Below are 24,914 nucleotides of genomic sequence, written 5' to 3' on the forward strand. Positions count from 1 at the left end.
TGCTTTCCAAAATCTTATGGCAGAATCTCCTAGAGATTTGTTTTTCTCATCCTTCCTAATTTAGAAACAGTCTTCAAAGGAGAAGACGGGAGACAAAAAAACCTGACAAACTGATGTGAGAAGAAACTAACTATAATTTAATTTTGTATTTGTTTCATGGTAAGGTCCATAGATTGTCATCTACAATCAGTAACATTAGAGAAGGTAAAAAAAAATTGGGGAGGGGTAGAGAAGTAATAAAAAATGTGTACACCCCAATACTAGGTTATTTTTTTTATTTTAGTCAAGAAGAAAAGTGTGATATAAATTCAAGATTTTATTAAAATCATTTCAAAGTTAAATGAATATAATAGTTTGGTGGTGAGGGAAGATTTTTAATAAGGCACAATAATGAGTTATACGAATAAACAGAAAGAATGAAAGGTATTAACTGTGACATTTAAGTGGTTACATGATTTTAATTATTCTTTTGATAATAAGCAGCCTTGTGACGTTTATTCAAGGAACTGAAACCTGTGCCTACCATGAAATTTGCAGGAGAATGAGAGCTTTGTTTTCTGCCTTTGGCAGTTTTAAGGAAACAAATGAGGAGGAATGTAAGACTTCATAAAAGCTGCACCACCTACCACAAGAATTTCAAAGGTGCAAAAGTCAGGCTGCGTTCAAGCACGGGGAGGAGAAAGGCAGAAGGACAGTGTTTAAAAAAGGAAAGTAGGCCCAGCACATCGTGTTTATCTGCAGGACAGAGCAAGAAGGCAGAGAGCTAAGGACGGAGGCCAGAAACCAGTGTGGGGGTGTGTCTGTGCCTCATTTGTTCTTGGCTGCTAGGGGTTTCCGGCTGATCTTTTTTGATTTGTCATTATTCTTCTTTGGGGGTTCCGGGTTCGCTTGCATGTGTCTGCCGTAGAGGCTAAAAGGAGAAAGAGAGAGAGAGAGAGGGGATAGTCATGAGCTTTGTTTACTAGTTTAAGTTTCCTTAGGAAGAACTTTAAATATTCAATCACCAGAAATATTTGACAAGCATGAAAATATTCTATTTATTCTGCCCCATACACTCCAAGAATTGACACTTTTACAAATGCACGCACAGACATGCACATATGTGCATACACCCTATATGACAGTGTTCTGCTGTAGACAGTGTCTTGGTATTTTACATTTCTTGGGCAGGGTGAGGGAAGAAATGATCTTCAGGACTGTAAGAACAAGTTATGTTCACAAAGCTCTTTCAGAATGGCATTCTAAAACTTGAGGGTGTTTAAGTCTACAAGGACAAAGGACCCACTGAATTGGAGAGACACTACCTAGTCCATGAGAAGCAAGCACCAATGCTTGGCTGGAGAGCCTAGGGGCTAGTTAATGTGACAAAGAGCAATGGTGTTGGAGATCATGCTGGCTGCTCATGTGTGATTGATGGTGTAGGGATGGCCACCACACATCAATGCCACATTAATAAGTACCGCTGATTAAATGTTGACAAAGTGCCCCACAATTACAGTGGATGGCATCCATCGCGGAAAGGATTTCACTGAGCGGTGGATAGTAATTAATCCATAATTTATGAGTAATTCTGATTAAACAAAATTAAAGCCATGCCAAAATAAATAGAGCTCAGCCTTAACTCCCCCTTATTGATATAACTGTGTTTTCCAGAGAGTCCTATGCATATCTCAGCCCTCAGTAGCTCTAGAGGAAAGGACGGGCCATACTTGAGTAGTTGCACCTGCTCTTTCCTAAGGGACTCAGTCAGCCAAGAGACCCGCGTCTCTGTGTAAAGAGCAACTGTTCTATATACCTACTCAGGGAATCACATCCATTCATTTAAAGGCTCGTGTGTGTGTGTGTGTGTGTGTGTATTTACTTACTATTTTACTCACTGTACACTGCTAAGGAAGGAGTCCAGGGCCATAGGATGCTAGGCAAGTGCCTTGCCACTAAGACAAACACCTAACCCTTCCTCCCATTTTTGATGCTTAAACACTGTATCTATGCATAGTGTAGAACACAAGGATGCTTTTGATTGGCTTCAACACTATGGCTGACAGGCTGAGGGGAGGGCCTGGCAAATGGAGTTATCCTGTTGGTAGGAGGCACGCCAGGCATTAGTGTTTCAGTAGGTAGCACTGTACAGGTAGCAGGGTGCTTTCTCTTTTGCAGTCTCCCAAGTGTCAGGTAAAAACTGGTTGTTCCAACAGTGGTGATGGAGATGTCTGCCCTTACAGAGCTGAGAATTCAGAGTTTACAGCTCATAGGTGCTAGGACATGGAGCTCAGAGCCAGGCACGGAGACTGCTCTACAGGCGAAAGGGCCAGTCATTTTCTTGCGTCTAGGTTAGGAGGGAGCCTGCAGATAGGCTTAAGCTCTGCAGCAATTAGAAGCTTAGGAGGCTTCGTGCTGACATAATGTCAGAGTGGCCTGGACGCCTGGGGCCTATAACCCAGAAAGAACTAACAGTTTTTATGGAGCACAAAACAAGTCCAACCGTAGTTGACCCACGCTGTCAATACTGCTGCCTATGGATGCCCTGGCCAGCATCTCTCCCAGAGACAAGCAGAAGGGACCCTGAACCACAGCAGAGCTGTCTACCCTTCTCCCCACTTAAATCTGCACATTCAGAAACATACTGTTCTGCCTCTGTAATCTCCTCTCTAGAGGCTGTTTTACCTGAGGCCACAGATTTCATGCCAGGGGTTCCCGGCTCCCCCGGAGGCTTCTTCCCTCAGGTCCTCTCATCTAGCACACAGCCAACATCTGACTTTGTTCTGTGTTTTCACAAAGACACCCCTGATCTCAGGATGGGTGGTTGCACAGCTTTCTTATGCCTTTCTTATGTTTTACAACCTCTTATCCCCATAAAGGAAAAAGAAATACACATGCTTGAACTCAAGACAACAGCAGATTTGAATGATTATCGAAATCAATAGAAACAAAACAGTTCATTCATATGTGTCCTAGCTTGAATGGAAAATTTCCTCAAAGGCTGTGTTTGAACACTTGATCCTTAGACAGTGGCACTGTTTTTTTTTTTTTTTTTGGGTGGGGGGCATGTCTACAGAACCACTGAGACAAGGGGCCTAGCTGGAAGATGTAGGCCACTGGGAGGAGGTCTTTAGAATTATGGCTTGGTTTAGCATCTGGTCCCGCTCTGCTTCCTTATCAAAATGTGACCAAGCCATGGCACATCATGATGTACTGGTATTTCCTGAAATCAAGAGACAAAATGAATCCTTCCTTCTTTAAATTGTGTCTGTCAGGTATTCTCTCATAGTAATGAGAAAGGCTAACTAATATAACATGGAACCGCAGAACTACTACAGTATTGGAAAGGCATGTCACCAACAAGAGGTAATGGAGGGTTAAAGAGAGATCAAGTTCAACTAGGACTTGACTGGCACAGCCTGAATGAGGTGAGCCACATGGGCAAACTGGACATGCCGTAGAGGTGTGGGGATCCAGAAAAGTCAGTTCTGAAAGAGATGCAAAAGCCATGTGGGACTCAGCAAGGCTTTCCTTCCTGTAGAGAAAGAACAAGAATGTTCCAGTGTTTTAATTGCACCGTTTGGTACTCAGTCTGCTCTGTGTGTGCCTAGATTTCCTGGGGGCTTCATAGCAAGTCACTACAAAGGGGTGAGCAGTCACTGTAGATGTTTCAGAGTTTTGACCTTTAATCAGTGTAGACTCTGGGCAAATGATCGGCAGCTTTCATATCCATCTACCCACCCACATTTTGCCATGCCTCAGTTTCTGCAACTGGTAAGCGAGTGATTTTCCTTACAGGGTATCTATGCTGGGCACTGCAGCAAGTCTATCGGAAGTAGGCAGAGAGCACTACTAGGGCTTAGGGTGTGAAGTTCTACTCCGTTATTAAATAAAGATAATCACATGATTACCTTATTTCATTAGGAAATTTCACTGAGAAATAACATGCGATTTTCTATAAACCACAATGCTCTAGCCACTCCAGAAGAAAGGTTTTGATTCTCTTTGAAGAAGACAAGCATGGCTGAGCTAAATGCATTTGCCCCACTTCCTCAGTGAGTCACTGAAGGGCTGGATGATGCCTCTGTCCCCTGTGTGATCCTTTAATTCCTTCACCTATGTGGGCAGATGAGAGTCAGCCTTAACCTGAGCAGCTCTCCCCACTGAGAGATGAGGTAGGGCAGTAATGACATGGGTCTCAGGATCCAAGGTCTTGGGTACCATTCTTGGCTGTACTGTTTCTTTATTATCCAGGGCGACCTCCATTTGCTAAGTGTGACAGACAGATCCCTGGTCTGTCTCTCACAATTGGTGAGAGCATCCTAATCCTGCCTTTAGGCCCTAAAGGACAATCCAACTTTCCCTACTTGTCTTGTTCATTTCTATTTCTGCACCTGAGCAGACCCAGCCATCACTCTGCCCTGAGCACTCTCTGTCACTTCCAAGCCAGCACATCCCTTCTGCGCAGCACCGCAGCATCCTGGATCATGGGTTCCTGGAGAAGAGTACCAGCTGTGTACTCCTCTCTTTGTTCTGTACACCTCTCAGATTCAAGTGCTAGATGGCCTTGGGACTGTCACTGACACTCACCACAGTCTGATGATCTCATTCACAGGATGAAAATGAAATTTCCCTGCAACCTTGAAGGGCTCCAGGAAAGATGGAGTTAGACATATAGAAATGATCCTGACCATGTTGGCACATGATAGATGCTGTAATGGCTGTTGCTACCTTTAATATCTCGAAAGACTCATGACTCAGGCTACCTAGGCAAGCTCCCTTTCTCTTTGTCTCTTTCTGTTTCTTCCTCTCCTTCTCCCCCATCCCTGATGCTACACCAGAAGTGTGACCTGGAATCTATGTTGTGTCCATGTGCCCTTGGGTTCCCATTCTGGAAAAGACTCCAATGGGCACTGACACTTGGCTATGTCAATTGGACAGTGGTGACAGAGAGAACAGGTCAAGACTGCCTATGATGATACAGCCACTCCCTGGCAAAGTGCTCAAGCAAGCTGGAAGATGGGGTCGGGGTGAAGTGTACCTTTTGCAAAGAATCCTAGAAAAATCTCACTTCTGAAATCTTAAGTTTGTAGAGAAGAAATGGGAGATGGTTAATGACTTTGGAAAAACAAAACAAAACAAATAAACAAATAAGCAACAAAACCCCACACACCAACAAAGGACACTCTAAAGTGACAGAAAAAGGAGCCATTTCTCTCAGAAGCCTGTCAAGAAGGCCAAAGTCAATTTCAAAGGGACAATTAGCTTGTGGCGGCTGTAAGAATCACTTTGCTCAGAAACACAAGGGCCCTCTTCCCTCATCTGGGAAGACCAAGACTAAAAGAAATAAGCTATCCTGGAGTGACCAGCAGAAGATGCTCTGTGAGGACCATCTCCAGGGCAACCATTAGGAAAAGGTTCTGCAGACTGTTCTTGTCACTATGCCCCTATCTTTAAAAGCAGTTTTATTGAAGCATGTTACTGAAGAAGTTGTACACCAACCAGACAAAGTCCATGAAACTGAAAACTACTACCTTTTAGTAGGTAAGATTGAGTAGCAACGAGTTCCAGCCTAATATATGAGATTATTTTGCTATCAGTATTTTTAGTAAGCATTAGGAGATGTATGAGCTCTACAAAATAGCAACACTTCCAGTCTTAAAACACCCACCCATTTTCCTGCATTGCTAAGTCCCACAGTCTTCTTCTGTGACCGTCTCTTTATGTGCTGTCACTATCTATGGACCACACAACTCTTTGCATGAAGACCACTATCTATGGACCACACAACTCCTTCCGGGAGGTTTTTCTCTCTTGGCTATTAACTGCCCTGGAATCCCCTTAATACCCCTCTGGAGACTTCTTCTGTCCCTTGCCTTTGCTTTTATTTCTTGGTATCCTCTTCTACAGTAAGTTCATCTATTTTTATAGCTCCAGACACTATATCAAGGTTTCCAAGTCACTGGCCTCTTAAAGCCAGCTGGAGAATCAGCTACAAAAGGTAGCAAGGCAGGCAGGAGCCTCCAGTGAGCCTCCTCCAAGGAGTTCTAAGAACACGGTTGGAAGCCGTGTGTCTAGAAGGTAGTCAATATCATTAAGGTATTTGGGAAAAAAGTTGGGGCCAGGGAGACGCTCTGTGGTTAACAAGCTTTCTGGATAAACATAAGTACAAAATCTCGGGTCTCCCGAGAGAACTCATATAAAGGTGGCTAACTAATTCCAGTGGTTAAAAAGAGAAAGCAGTGCATCCCCAGAGCAAGCAGGTTAACTAGATTAGTTGAAATACAAAGATCTGAGCTCAATGGAAAGGACCTGTCTCTATCGATAAAGAGGAAAATCAAGCTCTGCTGAATGTCAACCCTGCATCTCCATGTATCCACAACCATACATTAGCCCCCACACACGGACAGACACCCACACATATACACATGCATCTCCATGTATCCACAACCATACATTAGCCCACACACACGGACAGACAACCACACATGTACACATGCATCTCCATGTATCCACAACCATACATTAGCCCCCACACACGGACAGACACCCATACATACACACATGCACATATTAAAGAGAGAAAAGTCACTAATGCAATCTGAGGCCTGACAATAGTGTTTTGCCAGCTATCACTTGTTTAGGCATCTGTTTTTTATTTTTATTTTTATTAGTTATTTACATGTCATATGGTTTCTCTTTCCCAGTTTCCCTTCCAAAAAACAAACAAACAAAAACAACAAGAGCAAATCCCTGTTGCCTTCCCCTGTCCCCATGCTTGCCACCCTACCCTCTACCACTTATTGGCCTTGGCATTCCCCTACACTGGGGCACAGAACTTTCACAGGGCCAAGGGCCTCTCCTCCTATTGATGACTGACTAGACCATCCTCTACTATACACATGCTGCCAGAACAATCAGTCCCACCATGTATAGTCCTTGGTTGGTGGTTGAGTCCCTGGGAGCTCTGAGGGTGCTAGTTAGTTCATATTGTTGTTCGTCCCAAGGGGCTGCAAACCCTTCAGCTCCTTTGGTCCTTTCTCTAACTCCATCATTGGGGACCCTGTACTCAGTTCAATGGATGGCTGTGAGCCTTTACATCTGTATTAATCAGGTACTGTCAAAGCCTCTCAGGAGATAGCTATATTAGGCTGGCTTGTTATATTATATTAGGCTTCCTTCAGTCACTGCTCCACAGTCTCTGCAACTCCTTCCATGGGTATTTTGTTCCCCCTTTTAAGAAGGAATTAAATGACCACATTTTGGTCTTCCTTGTTCTTGAGTTTCTTGTGGTTTGTGGGTTGTTCTTCCTGTATTCTGAACTTCTGGGCTAATATCCATTTGTCAAAGAGTGCATATCATGTGTGTTCTTTTGTGATTGGGTTACCTCACTCAGGATGATATTCTCCAGATCCATCCATTTCCCTAAGAATTTCATAAATTCATTGTTTTTAATAGCTGAGTAGTACTCCATTGTGTAGATATACCACAATTTCTGTATCCATTCCTCTGTTGAGGGACATCTGGGTTGTTTCCAGGTTCTGGCTATTATAAATAAGGCTGCTATGAACATGGTGGAGCATGTGTCCTTATTACATGTTGGAGCATCTTCTGCATATATGCCCAGGAGTGGTATAGCTGAGTCCTCTGGTAGAACTATGCCCAGTTTCCGGAGGAACCGCCAAACTGATTTCCAGAGTGGTTGTACCAGCTCGCAATTCCACCAGCAATGAAGCAGTGTTCCTCTTTCCCCACAACCTCTCCAGCATCTGCTGTCACCTGAGTTTTTTATCCTAGCCAATCTGACTGGTGTGAGGTGGAATCTCAGGGTTGTTTTGATTTGCATTTCCCTGATGACTAAGGATGTTGAACATTTCTTTAGGTGCTTCACTGCCATTTGGTCAGTATTCATCAGTTGAGAATTCTTTGTTTAGCTCTTTGCCCCATTTTTTAATAGGGTTATTTGGTTCTCTGGAGTCTAACTTCTTGAGTTCTTTGTATACATTGGATATTAGCCCTCTATCAGATATAGGATTGGTAAAGATCTTTTCTCAATTTGTTGGTTGCCGATTTGTCCTGTTGACAGTGTCTTTTGCCTTACAGAAGCTTTGCAACTTTATGAGGTCCCGTTTGTCAATTCTTGATCTTAGAGCAGAAGCTATTGGCATTCTCTTCAGGAAATTTTCCCCTGTGCCTATTTGCTGGAGGTTCTTCCCCACTTTCTTTTCTATATATTTAAGTGTATCTGCTTTGATGTGGAGGTCCCTGATCCACTTGGACTTAAGCTTTGTATAAGGAGATAGGAATGGATTGATTTGCATTTTTCTACATGCTAACCGCCAGTTGAGCCAGCACCATCTGTTGAAAATGCTGTCTTTTTTTCCACTGTATGGTTTTACCTCCTTTGTCCATAGGTGTGTGGGTTCATTTCTGGGTCTTCAATTCGGCTCCATTGATCTACCTGCCTGTCACTGTACCAATACCATGCAGTTTTTATCACAATTGCTCTGTAGTAGGTCCGGGATTGTGATTCCACCAGAGGTTTCTTTATTGTAGAGAATAGTTTTGGCTATCCTGTTTGTTTTTGTTGTTCCAGATGAATTTGCAAATTGCTCTTTCTAAGTCAGTGAAGAACTGAGTTGGAATTTTGATGGGGATTGCATTGAATCTGTTTTTTTTGTTTTTTTTTTTGCTTTGGGTGATCTGTATTATTATTACCCAGAATGCTGGCCTGGGTCCTATCTACAAGCCAGTTCTCACTTTATATTGAGGCTTCCCCAGTTTTCACTGTTCTTCCTTCAGCCTCATTCTACCTCCAAGGAGCACAGTGGGGTTTCCGAGGCTCTTACCATTAAGTCCCTGCTGACACAGTGACTCCTGCCCCTGATTCATTATTTCAAGGCATCAGCAGAACGGCTTGATGACACCATGTTCATTGCACTGTGGCTTCCATGGACTCATTACTCACTGTCAAAGTCGCCCTTCTTATCCAAAGGAGAAACCCAAAACTTTCCAACCTCAGGCTTAGGTCAACCCATACAACCACTCCAAAGTTTGAACCTCCTAAGTTAAATTGTCCCAGATCATTCCCAGCCTTTTTTTCTTAATAAGAGAGTCATCCTTTGTTTTTGAGAATGGGGAATGCAAACTTCACTTCTTTTGTATTCTGTAGACCCAAAGCACACTAGAAACACATTGTGTGCTGTGTAAATATTGTGTTTCAGAATGCCAGGTATATGCGAGGTGCAATATGCTGTTGTGAAGTCATCTGCTTGTGTCATACGCCTTCTTACTCTTTTGGGCGTTTCCATATAAAGAAAAGAACAAAACTTAAAACCTGAGTAGATGACCAGCAAAAATAGTGAGATATAATTTTGCTTATAATCTCTAATCTAATGGTAGAATGCTAAATTTAACATCACTGCAAATAAATCTGTGGACAAAGTGTGAAGCCCGGATTATTAATAAGCATTCGTGATATTTTTATTTATCCCATCTTGCAGCTATGAGGGACTGGTGACAGAATCTTAGCACATAAATTGCTGAGTTCTGAAGAAAAAAAAAAAAAACTATTCTCCAGTTCCTAAGAGAAGTCTCATTAATTCAAAATGGTATGTTTTTTTTTTTCTTTTTGAGAGATGCTTCCACACGATCTCACTAGCAGCAATATGGGTTTTTCACTCTTCACCATTATTTCTCCCAATGTCCACTGTTTTCAACACAGTGTAAAAAGAATGTACAAACATACACGTGTATGCAGAATCTAGACAAACAACCCAGAAACAACCCAGAAGAATATGTGACGTTATGCCAAAATACAACAGTTAATAGAAGGCAGAAAATTGCTAACACACCACACATTCCAGCCTCACTCTCTGCCCCAAGTGGAGGGGAGAAGAGTCCATTCTGGGCAGAGCCACGGCAACAATACCAGGCACAAAGGATGCTCATTAAACTTCATCATCCTGTCTACTCTAATGATGCTTTTACTTAATAAAAATTCCCCGAGCAGTCGAGAGGATATTAGGCAAGGTCTTTGGTTATGTATCAGAGGTCCGAGCTGTCACCAGCGAGCATGCAGTTCAAGAGCTATGTTCCCTGGGGAAGGAGCAGAAACAGCTCTCACGGAATACATGCAGAGAAAATCAATAGCCGCAACTTGCTCCGCTGCTTAAGCATTTAAGAAAATAGGTAATCCTTTTAAATTAAACTGTAAAGTGCTAAATGTGGCGATTTCCAAACTGAACTCTGAGGTGAAAGAAAAGAAGCCAAGGACACTGAGAAGTTTCCTTCTCTGATAAACACTGTATCTGGAGGGATTTTTTTTTCTTTAATGAAAAGAAAGAATTCATAAACATGAAAAGTGAAACAAGGAACTACCTTTTTGAGGGCCATTTACTCATTTCAAGATTATCCTTCAATATCACCACTAGGAAAACCCAATACCTTGAGTCTGGCTTTAAAAGTTAAATAGTAATTTTCCAAAGAGATTTTGGAACAAGGAGAGCTAAGTGTTAATAAAATAAAATACCACAAGCTATTGTGACATTTTGTTTATATTCTATAAATCACCTTAAACTTCATGTTCTGCCAATACAAAATTACCAAGTATATGGGGATTACAATAGTTGGACCAATACTGAGGTGCCACTCCAAAACCTGAATATATGGGAAATGAGATTGTCCTTTGTTTGTTAAATGATAAATCAACACAAAGTGAATTGAAGCAGGAACATGACAAGTCACCCAAAATAGCATGATCATAGTCCCTAGGCCAGTGAGCGTGACAGTGAAATACACCCAGAGAAACAGAAAGAGACTGCACAAAGACAGTGGGCATCAACTGAAAAAGTGGGTTCAACATAGGGAGTGGGAGAGCTCTATACCTCCAGAGACAGGCAGCAGGGTCCAGCAAGCTGTCTTCTCTACACATCCAAGAAGGATGCTACTCCTGCAGTGAAGCATTGGGATCATACAGACAATGCTGATCTTGCCCTGCACACAAGGGCTCATGCCTGCTTGCCTCAGCCCCTAGTTACCTCCCCATACTCTGCATCACTTGTCTTGGTTAAGGTTACTATTGCTGTGATGAAATACCAGGGAGGGAATGGTTTATTTCTTTCACAGTTCCACAAAACAGATTCTTATCGAAAGCAATGAGGGCAGGAACTCATGCAGGGCAGGAACCTGGAGGCAGGAGCTGATGCAGAGGCTGTGAAGGAATACTGCTTACTGGCTTGCTCCTCGTGGCTTGCTTAGCCTGTTTTTGTATAGAACCCAGGACCACCAGCCCAGGGACACCACCCACAATGGGATGACTGTGGGTTTTACTGAGTATAAAAGATCTCATCAAATGATCACTACTTAAGAAAATGCTATATACAGCTGGATCTTATGGAGGTTCCCTCTTCTCTGATGATTCCAATTTGTATCACGTTGCCATGAAATTAGGCAGTACAACTTCCATTCCTGGTCCTACCCCAGGCCTTGCCATGTTCAGACTATCCTCCAGGCTCTTGCCACTTTCTCACTATCCTCCTGTCTAGAGTTCTTCACAACTTCTCGCCTAGAAAGGTGCCATCGCCATGTTCGCTGACAGATGAAGACATGGAAGCATGGGAAGCTCAAATACTTTGATGAGAATATAGCCAACTCTGGGGATGCTGCCGGTGTCGGGGGAGGTCACATGACTCACAGCTTAGCCTTAGTCTGTCAAGGTGCTCTGTCACCTTGGCTAAGCTAACTGGATGACAAATGAGCAGGTGGTCCATGACAGAGGGCCAGAGAAACAGGCCTAGGGTCCAAAGAAATGCCCTTTCTTTTTTGTTTTACTTAATGAATCATAATGAGTTCAGATTAGCTGGTACCCTACACTAGCCTGGTGTGACAGGGGACCACCTAGGAGAGAAACTGGCATAGATAAAGCAAAAATAAAAGGACAGAGAGACACTGTGTCCAATGACATTAATTGAGTCCATGGACCACGACATGCCTGGAACCCACTGGTTGTTCTTACTATAAGATCGCCTCTTCTCTTGGGCTTACCACAAAATAAGGCTGTGTGCTGACACAGTCACTCATTGATGCTTCAAAGTATGAATTCCCTAGCCAGGTTTTCTTGGCCAACATTTTCAATGATGACATAAACTTTCCTTTTTCTGTGTATCACGATAGTGTTATGTTGTTTATATGATTACTATTGCTTCTCGCCTCATCCAATAGAAGACTAATACTTAGAGGGTGAGAACCTGCCTGTCTTCTTTAGTACCCTCTTTATCTGGTAGTGATGGTCAATCCTCACTTTCCTCTTGGCTGATTTAGACTCATTAGGAGATGTGTCCAGAGAGGTTCTACTGCATAGGAAGGACCCGAGTATTGGTAGCACTATATCATGGGCTTGGGCCTTAGACTGGACAAGAAGGGACCACTGACAAAGGCAGGTGAGTGTCACAGTTCTCACTTTGTTTCCTCATCCATAGAGATGTGATCAAGCATCTCATGACACTGTCACCATAGCCTTGATCCAATTCTATTGTCAAAGCCTTCTCCACAGTGATGGAATGTTCCCTCAAACTGAGCCAAAACAAATCCTTCCTACCTTACGTTGATTCTTGTCAGGTTTTTGGGGAGAGAGAAGAAAAATTTCTGATACCCAGTGGTATGTTATAGACACCGTGTAATGTCTGCTGACTGAATGAAAGCGGGTGTACCTTACTAGGATAATCAAAAGCATCCCACCGTGACTGTCCATAGAGGTCATGAATGCCTCTGGAATGAGATGATGTCTAAGTCACTTTTTTTTTTTCAAGTTCCTGGGCCTAGTACCCAACAGTCAGTAAAAACAGATCTTATGGAGAGGATGACGGTGGGACGTGTGTGTGATGGAGAACGGTTCACACCACGGCAGACAAGAGGCAGAGGGTCTGGCAGGAACCAGAGGCTGGATATAGTAGTAATATGCCTGCATCTAGTGACCTACTTCCTTCAGCTAGGATCTGATTCCTAAAGGTTTCACAGTCTCCCAAAACTGTGCTGTCACATGGGGGAAGAGGTCGACCAAAACAGAATCCCTGGGCTCACTTCAGCACCAGCCTATAACATGCACTTTGTCTATGGAGCTTACACACACTCCAGGGATACAAACTCACTTAGCCACAGCACATTAAATGAAACTTCACAGGGTTGACATCACAAAGGCCCACTGTGTGCTAGACCATATTACGGCATGATGCCTGACATTGAAAACAATGCTGTATTATTTTTATTTTTCCTTCAGCATTGGGTGAAGTAAATCACTTCTATTTACAAATTGTTAAGACAAAAGCAAAAGCAAAAGAAAACAACTGTAGTAATTAAAACCAAAATGTCTCTGGGTACAAAGTATATATGCTGGTTTATCCACAAAGCTACTATCCACGGGACTTCAAACAAAAGCAGGAGGAGGCAGCTAGTACCTTCTGTCCTGGCTCTGGCATAGCCAGGCTCCTCCTGTAAGCTGTGTCTCTGGGGTATGGTCACTGGCATCTCTGAAATATGGCAAAGCAAGTCAATGTTGCTTCTTCATCCAAGACTACAGTTTTTGAGCCCTAGCTGGTGATGTGAAGACATTAGCGACAGGGGATGAGTGAAGCTCTTGGTGGGCAAGGGGATCTGATGGGAGTAGGGCGAGGTATCTGAGGTCAAGGCATCAATTGTGACAGGAATCATGTAGGTATGACAGCTGAAAAAAAGATGAGTCTTTGGATTTCACCTTCCTTTAGTCTTGATTGGCATATTTCGACTTTTAAGGGAAGAAACATCCTCAAAAGGATGCTTGTGAAATACTTCTTGCCTTGATCTACTCTGAAGATTGCTTAACATGTATTACTCTATTTTTGCTTTGTAATCACATTTTAAGAGTCTCTGCAAAACTTACAGCTTAAAGAAGAAAAAAGGCTAAAAATCCTACGGGATTACAGGTTAGATTGGCTGCGCACCAAGATCTGTTAGATCCCAGGCATCAGCAAGGAGCATTGAGGAGACACAAAACAGTGTGAAGAAGGGCTATGTCTCTGGACTTGGCGCTTTGTGGCTGATGTCCACAACAGGAGAAAGCTGTGGCTGTGGGTGGGCAGGAAAGAACTGACGCTTGTCATAACAGCCCCTTTGAATCCAAGAAGCTCAAGTGTTTCATCGAAGAATCTCACCCACAAAACACCCCTGGAAGGTGTTAGAATATTCCCTGTGCAGATGGTGAACGTGAGGTGGAGATGCCAGAGGAACAGGGGTGTAGAGACTCCTTCCAGCTCAATACGATGGCACGGGACAGTAGATCATAAAGGGAGCTCACACACAGAAGAAGCATGCAAATACAACCCACATTCCAGAACAATCAACTCCAGCTATGGAGGGTCTGTAGATCAGAAGGTAGATTCTATAGAACATGAGAGGACATCATAGTCAGACTTCATGAGGGAAAACAACCTTGAAATGATCTTAGACACAGATTAAATCTGCTGTGTATATTAAAGCTCACTACTTTTTAAATCTCTAGTTCTTCCTCAAGTATTTTCTCCATGAACCTCAAATAAAAAACAAAAACAAAACAACCTAAATATTAAAAGAAAATTAAAACAACTTATTTTCTATATAGATTAACCATGCCTCATTCTTGTGAAAATAGGCAGCTTGTACCTTCAAAGCATATTGCTTCTTTCTCTGTCTGTCCGTCTGTCCATCTGTCTGTCTGTCTGTCTGTCTAACCCTGACAAGGAATGCTTTCTTAGGGGGTCACTATTAAGCAAGGTCTCTCTCTGTGTGTGTATACATGTACAAGCATGCTTTTAGATGTGGTGTGTGCATGGAGAAGCCAGAGAATAATCTTGGGTATTGTTATTCAAAAGTCATCTACCTTGTTCTTTGAAACAGGGTTTCTCATTGGAATCTGGGGATCAGCAGTTAGACTAGGCTGGCCTGCTGGTGAGTCTTGGAGATCTTCCTGTCTCTGCCTTCACAGCAGGGTAGAAGTGCTTTCTACCCTGGCTGGCTTTGTATGTGGAATGCTAAGGACTGAACAAAGACCCTCATGCTCATGCGTCGAGCCCTGATGATGAGAACTGACCCTACATCCTCAGCCTAAGATGTAAATACAGAAGCTCGGTTCAGTTTCCTTATAGAACCTGGTTTGAAGCAGAGAGCCTATATATATTTAGTACACTGTATGCTTTGAGAGAGAACAGGCCACCAGACAAGACATCTTCCTCCATGTTCAGCCCTGTATGGAAACTAACTTACAGAAGACTTGAAGAACTTCTTCTGAAAGCTATCTATAATTCTTGGCGACTGGGTAACCTTGAACAAGTCACTCAACCTGAGGGGTTTTTCTCTTCTGTAAACTAGGCTTGAGATTAACAGTGCATATCTCGTGGGCTGTCATAAGGACGAAATAAAACCAAGTACTGAGTGCTTAGCAGACGCTAAACAGGTACTGAAGATCCAGGCTGCTGAGCACTGTTCTCAGAACCGGGCTTTGTCCGTTCTAAACTTGGGCGAGACCACAGAAGTGCAAAGACGCCTTATGTTCGTCTGCATCAAGTTTTACACAAAACATAGTTTCTTTCCAGAGAGATATTTTAAAAGATGCTGCATTATGTATGCCCGAGGAAAATAGGGAATTGTGGAGAATACACAGAAGATCCTTAGAAATAAAACAGCCCACAAATTCAGTCACTCTTTGGGGCTCCTCTTCACTTAGTATGGCGAGACCACCCTAGTTAGTGCCAAAGGCACTCAGGGAATCCACTGTGCAGAAGGCTCTGGCCAGGGCTCTGAATGGGCAGCATGCCAGTACTAATTGAAGACATGAGGAGGGGATTGGGCACATCTTCTGTCCTCGTCTTGCTCCAGCCCTCCCATTCACAGGCTGAGCTGTTCTAGAATCTATTCAGAAGGGAGCCACATTATGTAAGAGTCAATAATCTTTATGGTAACTCTGCAGTGAAAGTGTCATTTGTTGTAATGAACACTGATCATAAGTTAAGCCCCTAGCTACTCTCTCTGTTATTTTTCATTATACTGTTCCTTGCTCTGTTATATTTCAGGAGTACTGAGGGAATTTATCCAACTCTGCCTGCTAGTCAGCTCTTCGTTACTCCGATTCCATTCTGCTGAGATGTACTGCAGCAATTTGCAAACACACAGATTCCGTAGGAAATGCATCAGACACTGGTTATGTGTTTGCCTCTGCTGATGCCAGCAGGCAGTCTTCCCTCTTCTCTTTTTTTTTCCCTGGTTATTTGTCCCCTTAATTTGCCATTTTCCTCTCTATTTATCTCCCACTCCATTCACAGTACAGTTCTCCAGGCCCAAATCTGAGAGTATTAACAATGAGTTACTCGGTATATTTTTTTCCAACAGTAATAACTCTTTGTTCAATTCAGCACCAAGAATAATGTTTCTGAAAGCATCGTTGGTTCTCCTATAGCTCGCACTTACAAGCACTGCTCTGCTTAGATTACAGGCCTTCCACCCCTGGCTGCTTCTAAAGACAGTAATTCCAAAAGGCGCGTCACCAAAGAAAAGCTGGAACAGTTCCTTTTCTTTTCTTTCCCTTTTCTTTGTTCCTTCCTTCCTTCCTTCCTTCCTTCCTTCCTTCCTTCCTTCCTTCCTTCCTTTATTTTTCTTTCTCCCTCCCTGCCTCCCTCTCCCTCGTTCTTTCTGTCTGTCTTCCTGTCTTTCTCTTTCTTTCTTTCTTTCTTTCTTTCTTTCTTTCTTTCTTTCTTTCTTTCTTTCTTTCTTTCCTTCTGTCTGTCTGTCTGTCTGTCTGTCTGTCTTCCAAAAGCCAATATGAAAAATTCATTTAGTTTGTTGTTTAGTTTGTTGTATGAGAGTAAAGTTCCCATATGCCTCTGTGACTTAAGCTCTTGGAACTGCTTGGAGGTAGGCTGAGATTCCCCAGGGGGAACACACCATTGCAATGGCTTGGAGATCGCTGGCCAGCACAAAGGCATGGAAGCCTCATGGATTCATGCCCAGCACCAGCCCTTTGGCTACAAACACCAGTAGTCTCCATTGCTCTAACTGGGCACAGGGTCTGAGCCTATCATGGCCAGTTAGAAAGCAGAGTTAGTTTTCACTGGACTCCTTTTTGCCTCTGTTTGCCAGGGTGCCAGAGAAGAAGTTAAAATATTAAAAATAAGAAAACAGCACCTAGAGGCATCCATGATCTTGGCACTCCACTGTGGGTAACATTTTAGAGCATTCGGCTGGGAATCTCAGTCAATAAATTGAAATGTATGCAGGCAAACATGCTTCAAGAATGGCACGTTCTTGTTACTATGCATTCTTCCTGAGACACATGACAGAAAAGCTGGGGAGAAACCTTTATTACCATGTCTACATCTCTTTGAAAACAATCTGAAGAGCCCCGCTGCCTGGACAGATGGCTCTTACCACCATGAAGCCTTCCCCAGAGAAGAGAGGAAGAGCATTTCTATGTTTGGATTCCTTTCACTAGAGGCCATCCATGTTGGCCATTGGATGGGTACATTCAAATTCTGAAATTAAAAGAAGTGGCTGCCAAGATGATATAGGGCCTGACAACCTCATTTTGATTTTTCAGGGCCCAGGTGGTGGGAGGAGAAAGCTGAGTCCCACGGGTTGTTCTCTGATCCACACGTGTACAATGTGGCACGCCCCTAGCCACCCCCCACATACACACTAAGTGTAATTTTAAAAAAAGACTATTGACCCACTGCTTTCAAGGCTTCTTATCAGAATGCAACCTTGTCTGGAGTAACATTCAAGCAGGTCAGAACCATGGCACCAGGTTCGTACCCTCAGATGTCTGGAAGATTGCAGCTTCGTGAGTTTAGATTTAAAAGGCTAAAAGTGAAGGCTAGAGACAGTTCATACAGTTACATACAGGTATAACCTGCCTGAAAACTGGTACTCAATGAGAATAGATATAGAAAACCCAAAACTACAACAGCAGAGGTTGCGGGGGGGGAAAAAACTTGTATCAAACTCAACTCCCCAGGATGAATCCAAGTCTATAAAGGATAAGCCTTCATACATGAGCCTGTCCTAGGCTCAAAGCTAAGGGCCCCTTGATGAGAGCACTTTCAAGTACTCTACAAGAGACGGTACAAGGACTCAAGCAAGTCCATGAAAGTACATGGAGAGCTGCAGGCTTCCAGACTCAGATCACTGCAGGAGATGACCCAGGGCACACCAGTGGTGGCTTAAGAGATCTGAGAATGTACAGATACAACTCAACAAACTGGTTGGCCAGGTATAGAATTGCTAGAAAGCTGCACATTAATTTACTCATCCCACATGAGAAAAGCCTTATGATTATAAACGCTCTATATACCTAAAAGTGGAGTTGGGGGTCAGGGAGTTACTTCATACACCCTTCAGTTACTAGGGGTTCCCAAAACTAGAATTTAATGTATCTTGATACATCAATGTCAAAAGAGACTTAGGACTCCTGGGTGTGGACTGAGGTTTTCAGGTACCTCATAATGAGTGCTTTGTTCTAGATACGATTTTCTCAGCAAGCCCAGTGATGAAGGCAGGTACAGAGTACCCCAAGCCCCCTCTTAAACACCACCCCCGATGATGGTGCTAGGTGCTGTGCTTCTGTGTGAAATTCATAAGCCTATGTATGAGTGGTGTGTCACTAGCACTGAGGAGAGGCTGAAGACCTGAAATGCTATGCAGAACTGCTGCATTCTAGCACTCTCGGCCCCAGTGGCTTACTTTTTCCGCCCAGCTCTGGGGGTTGTGTATTGCTCTTCACCCCCTGGGGATTTCAATCCCACTCTGTTAGTGCCCAGCTCTTCTTACCTTGACAATTTCTGCCCACAATCCTCAATCTCTCTTCTCAATTCCAACTTTGTAGACTGATGGATGACCCTCAACGCTGGCAAAAAAGGCACTCTTCCATTGCTTATGCCTGACTGTAGTAATATAACTCAGGGGGGGAGTTCCAGAGCCCTAATAGATGTCCACATAGATGAAAGCAATGTCATGACTACTTAGGAACATTATCTCATTCTCCTGTCCTTTCAACTTTACACTTCTCTTCATCCTGCTCATAGTGCTCAGGGTATGCTCTGACCATCTGGATTAACAGCTCGCTGTGCACACTCCACAATTAGATGGAGGTTCTCAGGGCAAAGACAGCACCTTATAAATCTCTCTCTGCTGAGCCTGGCCCTGTACACACAAAATACACTTAACAGATAATTGTTCACAGGCTGATTGATTAAAAGAGCCTCCAGACTCACCCCCTTCCCAGGTTCATAAGAAGAAATATACCACGAAACTGAAGGATACAGCTGGCTTCCTAATTAATATTTGTCACTTGGCGGTTCTTAATTAAGAAGACTAAAATAAAGACCCACCTTTCTCCCATGCCAAACGGATATCACCTTCATCAGTATTAGATGAGATTGCAGCTTCATTTTTTGCTGCTTTTTCTCCCCTCTGCCTTGCCAGATGGGAACATCAGTTACACAGTATTTATTAATATAATAAACAAAGACAAGCAGGGAGACTTGGGGGAATTCAGGTGGAAGTAGACCCTTGCACTCTTTCTGCACAACTTCACACAGAAGGCGAAAGAAGCCTTTTTGTCCTATTTCTAGGAGGGAGGGAGTGATGTTTGAGGCAGGAAGCAAACTCTGTTGCCAATACTGATGACTTCCTGCCCCCTGGGGGCCTTCTGAAGTTTCATGAAAAGGCCCACAAGTCCTTGCCTCCTGAAAACACTGGGCTGCACACTTTTATAACTGGGAAAAAAATCTCCAAAGAGCAAATTTATCATTTCAAACAAGGCCACAAGGTCATTGACTGTAGCAAGGCCACAAGGTCAATGATGGTAGCGAGGCCACAAGGTCATTGACGGTAGTGAGGCAGGGTCCCTGGTCACTGGAAACCACACTGTACATTCCTAGGTCAGTGCATGAACCTCAGTGGTTATCAGTGTCCTGTAAAAAGGACCGGAAATGGGCATCCCTACACAACCAATGCCATTATCGTTCTGTTAGTGCCCCTCCTGTTCTAAAAAATGAACAAATTAGGGCCAGCAAGATGGCTGAGTAAAGCCACCTGCCCTAAGTCTAATGATGTGAGTTTGATCCTCAGGGCCCACACAGTGGAAAGAGAGAACTGACTCACTCTCACGAGTAGCCTCTAACATCCACATCCGGGGCTGTGGCACATAAACACCCACTTAACACACTTAATGTGTGTACTCAAAATAAATTGATTAAAATGTAATGAAGAGGACCTTTATTATTTAATACCTTTGTTTTTTTTCTCACTTGGGTAATGTTTGAGAAAGCGGCTTGAGATGAAGGAGAGATGGGTGAGCAGCATCTGCACGGTAGATACATTCCATCCTTATTAGGGTCCACCCCAGCTCTTGGCATCAGGGAAAAGAGCACCTACCTGGGAGCCACAGTGAGCTTGGAACTGGGATCAACTTCTCACAGGCTGGGTGATGTGGAGAAAGGTAACTTCCTGATTTGAGTAAAGGGATTCAACATGATCACACTGCAGAGGTTAGAGCATTAGGTGTCATCTATAGGGAATCTTAGTATGGAGGTTAATAGACCATGGGTCTGTGTTATTCTTTAATCAGCTCTTCTTACAGTTATTCGAGAGGACCCACAGGATCACCTGGGTTCTACTGTGGCCTGTCTTGATCCACTCAGGAGTACAGACTAGCCTGAATCCTGCCTCTACTTCTTTTTGCCTTTGTGCCTTTGAGAAAGAACTGAAACTTCCTTCAGTCGCTGTATCTGACCTGAAGCTTCCTCTAGTTGCTGGTGTCTACGGTGTTATGTTTATATCACCATGACTACAACACCTGACCAAGGCACTTTAAAAAAGGGAAACATTATCTCAGCTCACGGTTTCAGAAAGCTTCAATCCACCATGGTGGAAAAGTACAGAGGACCTCAGTTCATGGCAGCAGGAGCCATTGGTGGGGTCCATTCCCATCAAAGTGAACCAAGTATACACAGAACAGATCACTACTCAGGGGTAAGCATAACACAACTGTAAAAGGCCTGTTCCACGTGACCTAGTTCTTCCATCCAGCGCTACCTTCTAGTGGTTTCTGGCACACAAAATACATCAGGTAATAAGCACTTAAAACCTGAGCCTGTGCGCACTCCCCTCCCCCCACTTTGGGTTCAAACTGCCAGAGCACCCTTGTCTCATAGGATGGCTATATTCTTGTGCAGACTTTCTGGAACTCTCTAGAGCCACTTACGGTATTGCAAGGATTTATGGGATGAAGATGTCTTTAAGACACTGAGAGGTCTTCTAGGTTGCAGGATATCCCAGTATCCCACTAAATATCAATGTAGACGAAAACCTTGCTTCTAATAGCTTGGAAGTCTGAATTTGAGTTAGCAGAGTCTAAATGTCTGATATATGAATGCAAAGCATTTTCTAGCCATTGTGCCCATAAACTAGTGATTCAGAAATGCAAATAGTGGGCAAATGGAGGTGAAGCTGGCCTTTGTTCGGTTCACTCTGGGGGCTCTGCCAAGAATTGCTTGCCATTGTATAAAATACTGAGATGGACAGCATGTCTGCTTATAGGATCAGAGTCCTTCCTGACACACATCTCCAACAATCTGCAGCTAAAGCTGACAGACCCCAGGATTTCTATGCAGATGCAAACATGTAATTGTCCAATTCTTGAGTATTGCCAGGAGCGGCATTTATCTACTGAGTGCATCCAATGATACACTCATTAAATGTGGAGAGTCAGGCATATTATCTATGTAAACTGCATCAGGGTGAGAGAGTCAAGACCAAAGTATTTGTGACAGAAGGGAATCTAAGAGGTTGAAGGGGAGTGGTCTTTATCTGGGGAATGCTGGGAAGGTTCAGGGAAGAGAGGGAGCCATCGTACTGAGCACAGAGCTGCACATAGAAACTGCTCAAGAAACACGGCCACTATTAATATCACCAATATTATCGGTAACCCTCCTTTCTACCTCATGTTGCTTGACAAACTACTGGCAGAAAAATGAAATTTACTTTCTGCCTCTCAGGATCTTCCATCCAGAAGTAAGGGAAATAGTAGTGAAGGGCATCTTGTCTGAATTCAAGGGAGATGGATCACGCGTGGCATAGAGCCCAGAAGGGAGAGAGATTATTCCCAATAGCCCTGGCAGTCAGAGGGATACTTCATTATCCTGTCCATTACAAACCACTCAAGACACATATTTATTGACAACAACCTGCCAATTGATTAAACATCTCAATATCTGAACCCAACTTCACATTAATTAGCAGTTTGGAGAACATGATCTTAGAAGCTAGGGTAGACACTTGAAAATTTTTACATCTGCCTTTGCTTTAACCTTCCATGAGCTGCCACACATAATTTACGTTCTTCTAAATAAGTTACATTTCTGTTTCACGTGTCGAATAGACTAAGCCGGGGTGCAAAAAGTTTCACATTTGTTTTTTACTTTGTGCTACATAAAATGTGGGTTTAATAAATAGCTCCACCAAACAGTCAGGGAAGGATTTGTTGACACCTGATGCACATCAGTTCTCAACAACACACAAAGATAATTATGTTATGCTGTGCACATATGCCTTTCCACCTTGGGCCTGTGAAGCTACAGGGGGATAAGGACGCCACTGGCTTATGCTCAATATGGGAAGCCTGACAAAGTTGGCTTCAAATATATAAGTTTCCCTCTTCTAACTTTTTATTAATTCCTTCATTTTATTAAGTCTTAAGTTTTGACCTCTCAAAATTCCCCAACAAATTCTCCAAAATGGGGTCGTTTTTTCCTTTCCATTTAAAGAAGAGAATTAAGGTAATAAAAATCTTTTTCAGCTTTCCAGCTTCTCTTGTATTTGGGTGGTGTCCAGTGAATTCCATTTGTTCCTCAAATGTTTGCTCGTTGGGCAGAGCACAACTCACACTGGGCAGTGACACATGGAGTGCTCGCCCCTGTCCCACGGAATGTGCACCAGGTAAGGGGCTGGGAGATGGTTCAGTGGATCAGGCACTTGTGCAAACACAAGGACTGGAGTTTGGATCCTTAGAAGCATAAAAGCTAGGCAGGTGAGGCGGCCCATCTAGGATCCCAGTACTCTAGAGGAAGAGTCAGACACCTCAAAGCAACTTGCTTTGATTAACCAATCAGTGAGCTACAGATTCACAAGGGCCCTATTTCAGAAATAAAGTGGAGAGCAATTACAACCAAAACCCAAAAACCACCTGATGTCAACCTCTGGCCTTCATGCAGGCACATCATATCTGTACACACATCTTCACCCAAACACATATGAATACATACACACATACCACCACCACCACCACCACCACCACCATACCCCTCCACACACACACATGTAAACAAATATACAAGAATGTACACCTAGGAGCCTGACAGACATGTAGAGCTTGCCAAACTGTAGCATATCCTGCACCTCTTGTGCTGCACGGCTCTTGTGCAGGTGCAGACTAAGGGTCTTGGGACCATTTGCATTTCACACACAATACCAGGTGCTCTGATGCTGCGCACGACACCCAGTATGCGTGGCTCTACTTTTTTTTATCCCTTTCAACAGAGCCACGGTGCCCATGTAGATCCATACCCAGGCTGTTACTGCAGAGCATCCCTTCAGCAGATCTAGGACACACAGAGAAAGACCGAGACATTGTAAGCACCCGGGATTTCTCCTGTTCATATGGTGGAGAATTGAGGTCACTGAATTGCTGCATAATAAGATTTCAGATGGTGGAGAGTGACTTGAGTAATATGCAAAGAGAAATTAGATTTAATAAGTATAATCTTCCCAAAATTCCTGTTAGGCTTCAACTATTCTCATCTTCGAAATAAGAAAAAATGTTGCGGAAGTCAACCATAGTCTAACTGAAGAAGTTTCAGGGATGTTGAAGGGCTCATTAGTACATCGTTGCTTCCTGAGCACAGCCTGTTCTGCAGGGATGCCATTACATGTATTTATCTGTTGATGTCTCTGTGTAAAAACTCCCCAGATATGGTGTTTGCCTAAAATAGTCCCCGAGTCTCTCATAGAACTGGGGAGTTGCTGCCTTGCTGTACTTCAAGCAAAACCTAAAAGGAAGTGTATGTTTCTGCCAGACAGGCTTATCTGATGGATGCTGACTGGGTGGTAGAAAACTCTTACATTATTTTTTATCAGTCAGCTACTTAATAAGAAATTATATATTACTTACTGTTGAGAGAAGAAACACATTAAAGATGGAACAAATCAAAAGGTTTTCCAGTGTTTTTGTTGACTTTTTAATTAAATGTTATTGTCGAATGTGGCCCTGAAATCTTGCTTGTCTCCCAAGTCTGCCCAAGCAAACTAGCCCATTCTCCTGTGAACTGATTAGGAAGTTCTGGGCCTTTTTGCTATAATTTTCTACTTTCCTAGTATTATCTGGTCTGGTCATTTTCTGCCTCTGTCTTTAAAAGCAGTTTTACAAGGGATGCGAACCAGCCTCCCAGTGACCAAGGGTCTGCTGGCCCCCTGCGTTTGTTTTAACAGAGCCAGTGACATATAACTTGCGTCATACATCTCTGTGAAGTCTCTCCTGGCCTTCACCCCTGTGCCTCATTAACGTAAAAGAAAAGAAGCGGGTGATAGCGCAAGCCAGCTTTAGACAGCCAACCCTAATCCATCCTTCCCTCTGTGTGCTGCGAAGCTTTACTCACGGCATGGGCCCACGCTACAGGTGTGTTTCAGGATTTCTTTTGCAGTGGCCATGGTCAACTTAATTGAAAGTAATTCATCCCGGGTAGCACTCCCTAGAATAGTTCACCAACCTGGGACACAGTGTGCAGTTAAATTAGATAAAATCAGACTTACACGTTCTGCAAATGTGTCATCTCACATTTAATCAGCACACAGATTTTTTACTCTGCATCGAAATATCC

General features: G+C 43.3%; 1 protein-coding gene across 1 annotated transcript in view; it reads right to left on the reverse strand.

Annotated features, from left to right (window-relative positions):
- Nucleotides 1–258: 258 nt before the first annotated feature.
- Rsu1 (Ras suppressor protein 1) overlaps nt 259–24,914 on the reverse strand; it is a 186,256-nt gene continuing 161,600 nt past the window's right edge. Inside the window, exon 9 of the mRNA XM_031369042.1 lies at nt 259–910. Within this exon, the coding sequence (XP_031224902.1) occupies nt 808–910 (103 nt within the window). The 3' untranslated portion in view covers nt 259–807. The remainder of the gene's footprint in view (nt 911–24,914) is intronic.

The sequence above is a fragment of the Mastomys coucha genome, unplaced genomic scaffold, assembly GCF_008632895.1.
Source record: "Mastomys coucha isolate ucsf_1 unplaced genomic scaffold, UCSF_Mcou_1 pScaffold15, whole genome shotgun sequence".
NCBI lineage: Eukaryota > Metazoa > Chordata > Mammalia > Rodentia > Muridae > Mastomys > Mastomys coucha.